This window comes from Protopterus annectens, chromosome 1.part1, assembly GCF_019279795.1.
Source record: "Protopterus annectens isolate FY-2018-M chromosome 1.part1, PAN1.0, whole genome shotgun sequence".
Classification (NCBI taxonomy): Eukaryota; Metazoa; Chordata; order Ceratodontiformes; family Protopteridae; genus Protopterus; species Protopterus annectens.
In genome coordinates, this window is record NC_056726.1 from 1,061,321,061 (window position 1) to 1,061,333,604 (window position 12,544).

At 37.9% G+C, this 12,544-nt stretch overlaps 1 protein-coding gene across 1 annotated transcript in view; it reads left to right on the top strand.

The window, feature by feature from the left end:
• The window catches only part of LOC122808933 (NXPE family member 4-like), a 575,570-nt gene that overhangs the window by 379,228 nt on the left and 183,798 nt on the right, over positions 1-12,544 (top strand). The window contains exon 4 of the mRNA XM_044080072.1: positions 10,434-10,652. Within this exon, the coding sequence (XP_043936007.1) occupies positions 10,434-10,652 (219 nt within the window). The remainder of the gene's footprint in view (positions 1-10,433; positions 10,653-12,544) is intronic.

Sequence of the window (12,544 nt, forward strand, 5' to 3'; positions counted from 1 at the left end):
GCTTATAAGTTGAGCAACATAGAAGTGTTTTCTTACTAACTTGGACACATTGTTCAAAGGCTGGGCTAATATCTATATGAGTCTCCAGATCCCTGACTATTGACTCAATCTTTAGAAGTGTTTTATTGATGATGTAGTTACCAGGGGTGACGTACTTTCCAAATGGTACTAGAATGCATTTCATGGTATTGAGTTTTAAGCCATGACTTTCGCACCCACAGTTTGTCTGTATTAGTCCCTCCTGAAAGGTGTTCTTGTCTTGGGGGCATTTAGTGACTGCTCACAGCTTGCAGTCATCCACAAACCTGATTAACCAGAAGCCTTTGACATTGGCTTTGACATCCAAGAATTAGAAGCCAAAGAGTAGTGGGCATAGCATAGAGCCCTGGGGGACTCCACTAGTGACCAGTCTCTTTGTGGAGGTGGCCTCACCTATTCTAACCTCCTAGGTTCTGTACGTGAGCCAGTGAGGTATCCTGCATGTTATAAAGGGTTTATACATAGTTCCATACGTTTGTTGATGCCCAAGTGGGGTATTGTATCAGATGCTTTAGCCAGATCTCAATAAGCAGTATACACTGTTTTCCCCTCATCCGTTACCTTAGTGACATTTTCAAAGCAGTCTGCCAGATTTAGTAAGCATTACATTCCTCTGACAAAGCCAAAACAGTGTCTGGAGGTTTCCTATGCCCTTGTTGATAATTTCCATGATATTCTTTCCGTGGCTTTGCAAATAAGACTAGTCAGACTAATGGGTCTGTAGTTTCCAGGAGCTGTTGAAAGTCCTCCCTTGTGAAGACAGTCAGTAAATTGTGTCCTATATACACCATATTTGTGGGTCACATTTGGATTGCATGACTAGGCTTATAAAGGCCCTAGTAGTTTTTATTCTAGTGTGGGTGACCGCAGTGGTGCAGTGGTTAAAGTTGCCACCTCACAGCAAGAGGTTATCCGATTTGATTCTTGGCCGGGGTGCCTTTTGTGCAGAGTCTGTATGTCCTCCCTGCAGTCATATGGGTTTCCTCAGGTGCTCCAGTTTCCTCCCACATTCCAAAGACATGCCATACGTGGATTGGATACTCTAAATTGGCCCTGGGGTGAGTGTGTGCATGTGTGTGCCTTCTGTGGAAGGTTGAGCACCGAGCTGGCAACTTAACACTGTAAAGCTCCATTGCTAATCTTTCTGTGAACTGTTCTGCTGTGGTGACCCCTTAAAAGGAAAAGCCGAAAGGGGAAGTCATTAGTGTAGTGTAGTACACACCTATGAACCTATGTGAACAGAAACCCTGATAATGGCAAGTTACCTGAAGGCCTAATACAGGTACACCCTCAGTGGTAGAAAACAGAGTGCATCAGCTGTAAGTTGGGACAAGCAGCTACACAGACATATTCTTTGTTATTTGTCCTACAGGGGTGTTGCTACCCCAAGCGGTGACATTATCCAGTTTTTGTGTTGATTGTATAAAAATTTGGAATGCAGCTAGCAACAGTCAGTTGAGATACATATATCTAAGGTGTGACACCATCTCCCCCCACAGTTTATGTGCACCTGCGCTACATAATGCTGCTGTGAACAGCACATTTATGTTCTGTGAAATACTCCCCCAAAAAGGTTTTTCACACACTCCCAATAGAACATACACATAAGAGTAAGTGTAGGAATGCAGTTTATCTAATCAGGCTCTACCTGTACTGAGGCCTTTATATCTACCTGCACACACCTTTAAACAACAGCAGGAGACTCACCTGACATCTGCAGATGTGTATTTTTACTGCATTTCATATTGACAGTAGAACGCCCTCCCAAAATCTGTGGTGTAGAAGTTTGTCTAGATTGCCCATTCACTTCCAGCTGCATAACCCAAGCTAACCCCTTTTAATTGACACACTTGACATGGTTATACTTCAATATTATTATCATTGTGGGAACAGACTATTTAGTTCTAGGCTTACAAAGCAAGTTCAACTTTTTTTTTATTAAAAAAATAGAAAAAAACTGACATGTCTGTTTAGTAATACCAAAAGCATAAGGAATAAGTTTGCAGAATTAGAAGCAAACGTACAAGGAGAAAATATGATATAATTGTTGTCACCACTGGTGCTTCGAGAGTTCAAGGGGTATCATAGAGAGACAGAAGCAATGGAAGTGATCTTGTCATCATCAAACCCCTTTTTCTCATTTTCTGCATGGGGTTGGGGTGTTGCATCAATTGTCAGCATCTCCCTTGATTCCATGCCGCTCTCCTACCTTTTTCAGCAGTCGTGCCTGACTGTCTCACATCTTCGCTCACATAATCCATCCACCTCTTTTCTGGATACCCTCATTTTCTCTTGCCTTTTTCCTGCCCATGCTAAATCTTCACTAGAGTGTCTTCTACTTTCCTGCACATGCCCCTTAACCATCATAATCTGTTCTCTTTGACCTGTCTCAAGCACTTCATCTCCATCACCTCTAGTTTCCTCATCTGCTTTGCCTTTACTGGCCACATTTCTACATCCTAGTAGTACTAATCATACTGCTGTTTTGTGCACCTTACTTTTCAATGTCTTCACCGTTCTTGTGTTCAAACTCCTCTTCTCCTCAGCCACCCATCTACATTGACTGCTGCTATAATTCATCGTCCCTGTTTACTGACAAGGAGTAAAATAGGTACGGGGAATACGGGGAATAACGGCTTTGGACGACGAAGGTATTAATTCCATCATTACAATGATTGTATAGCTTGGACAGTCACAAATAGTTGATAGACATACCAGAAAGGATAATCATCTAGATGTTATTTCAATACAAAATTATGTGAATGTTAAATACCATAATTCCAAACCAGAATTGGTTGGTTCATATAATTTATGTAATAAGTAGGAAGCTATTAAGGTACAACCAAAGGACCTTTACATTCACCAAGTCCCTAAATGGAAACTTTTTACAGCAGATTATTCTTCCATTACCGAGGAACAGTCCGACTGGAACTCGATGGAAGACACAAGACACGGGACAATACATGAGTGTTGGTAAAACTTTTTACTATCATGTTTACTCAACAGTTAATATTTATGTATGAAGTGATAAAACAACTAGATACTGTAACAGAAGATATAAGTGATGGACAAGGAATTAGAGAGGCTTAATAAACTAAAGAGAAAATGATGGTTAATTAATAGAAGGAGTCGTAGTGAGAAAAATAAAAGTGAATATCACCAGTCAAGGTTTCTTTTCATATGTTCACTAAGGAAAATTAAAGAGAAGTATGAATTTTAGTTAGCCACTAATAATAAATAAAAGATCTATTCAAAGCATGAGGAATTATAAAAAAATAACATATAGCTCCATTTGTCTAATTAAGGACAATTAACTAATTGTTTATAAGGACAAACTAATGATTCTTTTTGCAGAGAAAATCTTGGCTTTGTCTACAGATAGAACATCTGATGACTCATTTTCTAGAATACAACAGTCTTTGTCCTATCATAACATTAACAACAAGGGACATAATCATTTTGGTAATTCTGTATCTTTGAAGATATTTTTATATGATTTGCTCATATACTTATGGATGTTTGTATCCATCCATTCACAAAAGCAAAATTATACAAATTCTTGCTGTGACAAAGGGGGATACTGCCAGCACAGCTATCTGGAATTTTGTAAATAATTACACATCATTTGTGAATATCAACAAGATCTATATAAGATGCTTGTGTTACAAATGTATTAGAACTGTATGTCATGTATATCAAACTTCTGGTACAGAAGTGTGCCTTGAAAAGGTTTTTGCAAAGAGCTGTTTGAAATGTAACCACAGTGTGCCCTACTGGAATAGAACAGAAATGTGCATGCACTACTGTAACTGTGTAAATGTATATATTTTAACAGTGGAAACTGGAATACAGTAGGTTAACTTCAGACAAATAGCTGAAATTAAATTACTTTATGGCTACACAATAAAAGATGGTATCTTTCAGTTTTCAAGGCAGTTAGAGATACAGAGTTTCTGCTGAGAATCTTTCTGTATTGTCTTCAAAGTGAACTAGTTACTAGTTTTGAAAGCATGAAGGAATGTAATTGTTTTTGACTTCCAGCATCTGCCAAAGATCCATGGTCTATGTATATTCACAGGTAGATGCTAAATACTACCAGCTTCAAGCAGTGGGGGGGTTTCACCTGGGATTACTCAGATGACAAGAAATTATGTTATTCTGCAAGCTATCCCAGCAGTAATATTTGAGATATTAATTTGAGAAGTCAGAGAGACAGCACATTCTGCATTGTGTCTTGGACCTGATAACAAGATCTATTCACCACACATCTGCCTTCCTCTATAAATAAGTTTCTAGGATATAGTTAACTCTCTTAGATACAGTTAGGAATATAATGAAGCTTAGTTTAGATATTTTTCTTTACTTATTTGATACTGTCCTGCAGTGTTGTTTTAAATATTTGCTGTGATTTTGAACTCTGATGTCACTGTGAATATACACTGAGTATTATCTTGTTCTTTTATTTTTTTTTTTATTAAATATATTTAAACCTTTCATTGTGGCTGATCTGTGTAAAGATACTTACGTTTTGATAGTAGTACTTGCATATTTATTTGGTGACAGTGTGTGGGCCTCTCCTAATAGCCTTGCTCTTGGTCAAACTGCCATTTTATTTAATATTAATATTAATATTACACAGTAAGATTGGACACCCTTTGTTAAGGGCCTTAAAGTAGCTGATAAGGAGTTGACTGGTGGCAGTGGTAACTACCTTAAAGTCTGGGCAGAAGGGAGCATAGCTAGTAAACCTGTGCCAGCCTCTCCCATGTGTGTGTGTGCAAATCAAACCTCAAAGAGTGTGTGTGTCAGCTACTTGAGCAGAGATGCAAAGCACCGGTTGAACAGAGAGAGTGCTGGTAGGTCTTGGCTTGATCAGTCAGCTGAGATCTCAACTCTATACCTGTGCCAGTAGGGAGTTTTATTGGAGATCTAGAGAAAGAGGGAGAAACCAGCCCTGGACTGACTGTGGTCTATGTGTGCTCTTAAGGGAAATTGTACTTGATGCAGAGAGCTGCATCTGGAAATACTGTGTGTGTGTGTTTGTGTGTACCTGATATCCTCCCAGTGTACGTCCCCCACTGCTGCCAGTGATGAGGATTGAGGCTCCTTGATTACTGGTGCAGTAGCGGGTCATCACACTTGCTACTGTCATTTGTTACAGAACTTCCCATATGGGAATGAAAGTGAGGCCATATTCTTTCTTGATTAGTGATGTGATCACTAGGTTTACAAGTATTATGAACCTGAGTTTGACCTGGTAATATGTAAAATGTTAACTAGACTGCTTGTTGTTTGGATTATGCCCTTTAGTGGTATATCTCCATCCATATGCATTACCAGTTAGCTTTGAGGATTCAAGACGTATCTCTTTCAAGGTAAACATTTTTCTAGATTCATATGTGACATGGCATACTTCTCTTTTATCATTTTTGCATCTTTTGACTGCAGGAGTAAACTATCAGCTTGTCTGCAGTCCACTTTTTAGATTCAGGGTCTTTCTGAAAGAGTGCATGGATTCCCTGATCGGCTTAGTGTTGGGACATCTGAACAGTTTAGTTCTGATGACTCTAATATTAATGTTGATGATAAGTCTAAGCTCCACCACATTATAGAGGGATTCAGGCTGGTCTAGGTTATCTTCACTGATCCCCAATGGTAGGGACATCATTTGACTTGATTGTCCATCCATGTGTGCTCACCTCAGTTCTTAAGGTACAGCTGTAAAATCATTACCTGATTTATTTCAGCTTAGGACTTACTGTCATACTATAGTCATACCCATCAACCTCTCAGTGCAAGAAATCTGGATAAAGCTAAAAATAATAGGAGACAAATGCCCAAAAATAAGGGCAGATTTTAAATATTACTCATATAAACTTAGGCAGTTGATAGAATAGTGGGTTTTATACTATTATGTAGTTTTGTAAAGCTATGAAGTCTGAAACTCAAATGTCTATCATTATATAGTATATTTTAGTGACTTCAATCCACAAAGATTTGCCAGAAAATCACAAATGTATGAGGAATTGACCAAAGATATGGGCAATTTATAGGTATGGTCACACATTTTATAATGGATCATTTAGATAGATAAAATTTTATTAACTGTGTTATGATGTCCTTGTTGAACCATTTCTTTTTTGATTGCAATGTTAGCAGTATTCATCACGACAACCTGAAGAAATGTCCATTCTGGGATCTTTGCTGCAAATAGCCGGAGATCAAGTATTATCAGGGGACTCTAACTTGCTGTCATTTGCATGACACAGAGGTCAGCATCTCAGATTCCTAATGCTGAGGATAGAATACAGATTGAGGTGAAGGGGCCTCCTTAAAAATTGTAAGATTGCATAATTGTTATTTAATCTATCAATTGGGATGATCGTACTTGCAAGAAAGCAAGCTCATGTTGCCTGAGATGACTTTCACAAAACTTAGTGGTGTCTCAGTTTATAGGACTGCTATAGCTAACCTTAAGAGAGGTAAAAGGTCTGAAAAACTTAAGTACAAACAGCGGATTGAGAAGATTTTGATAATAACTCAAGTTTACAACGGATGTGGCAAGGTATCCATTCAATTACGGATTATAGAAAGAAAAATGATACTCAGTATTTGTTGGCTGATAACAATGCTGATTTAGCAGAGGAAGTAAGTTGTTTCTTTGCACGGTTTGACAAGAATAACAATCAGTCCCCAGTCAGTATTAATGGATGGGACTGGAGATTTACAACCTCTGGTCTTACATACATATGAGGTGCAGCAGGCATCTGTGTTTCCATGTAATCTTAATGCCTTCAGGAAGAAATCCTACATTTTATATTTACATAAATGCATTTACTGCACAGACCTTTCAATGTGTAGGCCAAAATCCATACTATCACCCCTGTCAAAAGTCCCAGAAAAATGCATTCATTCCCAACTTCTGCATTTCATCAGTAACAACACCCTCATTTCCCCTAACCAACATGGTTTCCATTCCTCACACAACACTACTACTGCATTGCTTAGTTTCATCACCTGTATTAGTCAAAACCATAATGATGCAACTTAGTTTACAAGGTCATAGATTAGTACTAGGACAACTACCCTTGTGAGCTATTTTAAGCCTATCCAATTATCCCATGTGAGAATCAAATGCTGCACCTTGTGTCTGGAACACCTTAACCAATATGCCAACTTCCAAGACATTTTCCTTGACCTATCAAAAGCCTTTGACACAGTGTCCTACCAACTACATGTAAAAAAAAATGTAACTACTTTTATCTAGACCTTTCTTCAGTCTCATGGTTTAATAGTTACATCTTTAGCAGGCAATAGGCAGTTAAGTAGCACAATTAAATCTCTCTTCTTTTCAAACTGCCTCAACAAGCATACCACAAGGTTTCATCCTTGGCCTTGTCCTCTTTAATATATTTATAAATTACTTGCATACAGCTAGAAGATGTGCCATTATTGTCCAAAGTGCAGATGATTCCTTACTCATCTGCTATGCTAAAACCCTAGACAAATTTTGACAGTTTACTCAGGAAATCATATCTTCAGTTGAATCCTGACATTGCAATTCTCAGCTGCTACTCAAACAAAAAAAAATTTCAAGGTTATACTATTCACACCTAAACAAATTTCATATCAAAATCCCCTCTTCACTATTACCTTCTCCAGCCACACCAAAATTGAGCTTGTTTCACACATTAACCTTCTAGGCGCCATTATTGATAAACATTTGAAACTCAACTACCATGTCAAAGAAGCAGTAATTAATGAACCACCAAAAATTAAAAGATATTTTCTGTGCTGCCTCTATACTCATCAACCTTAGAAAGACCCAAATCAACTTACTAGAGCAGTAAAAACAACAAAGTGGCAAGATTAGCAGCAAATCTGCCTTAGGAATCACACCACTATCTTGCAATTAAACTGAGTTGGGTAGAAGGCACTCATGCCCTATGCACAAAACAACTACATAGACCGTTCACATCTTATTTACAAACCTGAGAAATGCCCCGTTCTGTTTAATATTATTCAGGTCTACTCACCTCTACGGGGTCTCTGCTCAACTGAGTTGCTGTTACAATTGGGGTGCTCCCATTTGGAAGTCTTTGGCATGTTTCCTCACTGAGGCAGTCTCGTTTTTGTGTGTCTGCAGGATTCCGTTACTTTCCATGATGCAGCTTTAGATGCTCTTCCTGCAACTGGGTGATGTTATTGGAATGACAGGTTTATTAATGTTATTAGAATGACAGGATTATTAATGTTATTAGAATTAATGTTATTAGAATGACTGGTTTATTATCATTTTTATGGGATGTTTCCCCCCTCCTTCCCTTGGGAATGTAAATTGATAACTGCCTGGGACAGTCTTAAACTGGATCAGATTTAATTAGCTGGAAATTCAGTTTTCCCAAGATGAAGGCTGTAAACAGGTAGGAGACCCAAATAACTTCCAGAATCCTTGTTTTTCCCTTCATATTTCTATATAGTTCAAAGGTCCTACAACATGTGCTGAGGCTGTGGAGATCAAAATATGATCCCTTGTGATGTGTTGCCACTTAAGGACAACTAGAAAAGTAGATGGGAAGTAGGGACTTATGTCCATGGAACGAGACCAGGAATCTGCACTTTTAATGCCCTAATTAGCCTATGCAGTAACAGTAAGTATGAAAATACGAAACCTAACAGTTAAACCAAAGCAAACAAATCTTCATGTTTTATGCAGATTAAACACACAATTCATTCTGGGGTATTTCAATTGTCCAGTTTCCCCTGGCTTTGCAAACTCATCTTCTATTAACACCATGTAGTTTGAGACTGCAGTTACTGACCTGTTCAAATGTGACTGGTGCTGAACTGTGCAACCAGGCCTCTGTTTAGAAGCTACATATATGATCTCATTGTTCCTATACTGTGCAGTTTGTAATTTTGGCCTGTTGCTTTGAGACCCATACTGAAAGCTCTTAATGTGATTTATTGAGACCCAAATGATGTCTTGCCTGTCTTAAAGCACTTTTGATGGCCTCTTCTACCATCTTCCCAATGCTGGAGATCAGATGACAAGCTGCTAATGATTTCAAGGATGTGCTTACAAACATCTGTTACATGGCATGGAACTCACAACAATATTTGCTACCAGAGTGCCTGATGCTAGTTCCAGGATGTATCCGAAGACATAACTGTTTCCAAGAGCTTACTCTGTCACATACACATGCATTTTATTGTATAAATATTGCTCAAAATTGGAGATTTCTTAAGTATTTTATACACATACTCATAATCATTGTTTATTCATTTGTTTTAAGGTGTAAAATGTTGAAACACTTAAATACCTCCATCTGAAATTCAGTTTTGCAAGAGCATAATTACATCACCCTGCAGCAGCTATTCTGCTGTTTGCAATCTTTTCTCATCTGATTCTTTGTGTGTGTGTGTGTGTGTGTGTGTGTGTGTGTGTGTGTGTGTGTGTGTGTGTGTGTGTGTGTGTGTGTGTGTGTGTGTGATATGTTGCTTCAGCTGTATTTAGGGGTTATGTTTTCTGTAATGTGTCAAGCTTCATAAGGATAAAAGCATATCTGTTAACATCTTTAATCTGAAGTTTATTTTCATGGATTAGCACTCAGCAAAGGCCAACTGTAGTCCATCTCAGACTTTGCAAACTGTATAATATAACTGACTGCATCATTTGTAGCATTGTAGGAGTAGCCCAAGGTTAACTTTGATAATCTGAGCCATGCAACCTATAACCGTTTCTACAGTATATAAATATATGTAAGGCTGTTGAACAGTGGTAGCCAACATTTTTACATGGACATGGTTATTTTTATTATTTTTATGCAAATATATTTTCATAAACTTTATTATTCTTTATTCCAATTTTGAAAAACATATACTGTACTTTAAAGAAGATAATAAAACATATATTGTCAGTAGATATAAAGTTATCCATCAGGGAAACACAGCTGTCACTGTTGCATGCCATTACTTTGGCAGGAGGTTGCTGATGTGTTCCATAAATCTGCAAAGCCATGAACCCAATGTCTAGGAAATATGGCTGTAAAATATTTATTAGATGAAAGCAATTGGCTATCCCACCTGCAAATGTGTGCGCAAACAATACACTCTTTTACAAAAATATTAGTTGTCTTACCCAGGAATGATCTATCACTAAGAACGTGCAAGTTTGGAAAACAATTATTTGAAGAAATGTAGAGTGTTATTACTTTTGGTAACAAACAAATTCTAAATGTCTTTGTGATGATGTTGTACAGTGCTCTGCAGAGTTAATGAGAAGTTACCCAGTGAAGCAATGCACATAATCAGTAAATAAAGTGATCAAGTGATGTCTAAGCGTCTGAGTTTTCATAGCGTTATGCTGTTTATTTTTCTTATATCTATTACAGACTTCAAGATTACAGCTTCTCCATGTATTCCAAAGCCATATATGCCCCAAAACATCACAGGATTTGTTTTAAATAATACATGGACTTCTCTGCAGTGCCGAGCTCAGAATTTTGCAACTCCACAAATGGCAGCTAAGTGCTTAAGGGGTAAAAAGGTGTATTTTTTGGGAGATTCCACAACTCGTCAGTGGTGGGAATACCTGATTTCATTCATTCCATGTAAGTAAGATTTATTACAGTAGTCTTGTAAAAAAGCAGTTGTTCATAGTAGAGCATTATAAACAGAATAATATTTAATGTTAAGGAAACAATGTTTATCTGTTCCATTGAAGAATCCTTAAAAAGATAAGTCGATTTACACTGATGATCCCCCAATCACATGCTCTCATTCGCAACTTCTTGCACCGTGCACTGAGCAGAGTTCAAACGGCTTCTTCAATTGAACTAAAATAGAATAAAGATTTCAAAGGATCAACATCCGTGTGCTTTTTTTGTTTTGTTTTTGAGACTGCCTAGACTCCACCAGGGGAATAATTGGGGGCTATAGAAGCATTGTTTAAGAATGTGCTTTTACAGATAATACCTTATCCACAGATACAAAAGGAACGAAACTTCAGCAAAGAGTTCTAATTTCCATTGAGAAGTGATTCCCATGAGAACCAGAGATTCCAATAAACAAACTTCACAACTGGACCTTTACTAATAGGATTAACTGATCTTAATAAAAATAAAAATAAAAAAACAATAAAAGCTAATCTGTAAGGAAATAAAAGTAAAACTGATATAGTTTTATTCCCACATGTATGCTATAGTGGTGGGACGGACCAACGAAAATCTCTCACACCAGAGCTACTCCACCCTCAGGCTACACAGGACAGGGAGTACATTACTCCCGTCATACGACCACCCTGAGATGAGCGTTTCCTCTGAACTCTCTACAGAGTGTTAGCGAGAACTTCTTCATCTCCAGTAAACTCTGCTGGGTCATTGCTAACTCCCCTGTTAATGAACACCACTGCCTAATTATCGCCAAAACTAAATAGCTCCCAGTACATTTGAGAGACAACCTCCTGCTAGGATCACTAATTCACATCTCCTGAGACATCTTCCCCTCTCACTCATAAACGTTTCACCAAAACCCCCACATATAATTTTAGGGGCATATTTCAATCTCCACCCACCCTGCAAACTGTAAAAACTACACTTCATTACACTGAGCATGCATTCTCCTTCCAAGCACCTAAACTATGGGACTCTGTTCCTTTCTCAGTCAGAGGCATCCAAAATAATTCAGACTTCAGACAATAGCTGAAGGAACACCTCTTCAGCCAAAGTGCAGCTGCACTGACGAAAGTCATGTTACATGAACCCTGCAGCTCTCTCACCCCCCTTTATCCCTGTTTCATTCTTCCTTATCTCATCCTGTCATCCCCTCACTTACTGTCTTTCATTCAAACTACTTCAACTCTTCTTTCTGCATCTCTCACAGTTCCTGTCCTTTCTACATCTCGTCCCTCTGAATGCCGCTAATTATTTCTTTGTCTTCTGCTCATGGTATCATTTCCTGCAGCTACTATCACTTGCCTTTCCTAATGTCTTCATAGCTCTCTGTATAATGATTGCTATCTCTGTAGCATAAGCCATCTCAGTCATTATGGCTACATCCTATCCGTAAGCATAATTTGATTTTTCCATCCATATTTGACATTGTAACCTGTTTCTTGAAGTAAATGATGCAGCATATTCTTTCATCTGTAAGTAAGTATATTTTTTACCATATCCTTGTATCTGTAAATATGTTTTATTTCATTTCTTATGTGATCCTGTTCACCTAGGCTATGCCTGCAAATGGTCCACTGAAATTAGTGCACTTCCGCAGAAAATAAATATAAGAAAACAACGAAGCAAATAAATAAATAAACTCTATATATAGCAGTATTAAGTAATATTACTTTACTCTACCAACAGCCTTTTCTTCATCTAATACCATTTTACTCTGTCAACAGTCTTTCCTTAATTTAAACTCATATCATTATCTGACTGCAGAGTCTTCATCACTAAAACAATTATCACATCTCTGCCTTGGCCAGCTCATCCACCCTGATCATTTC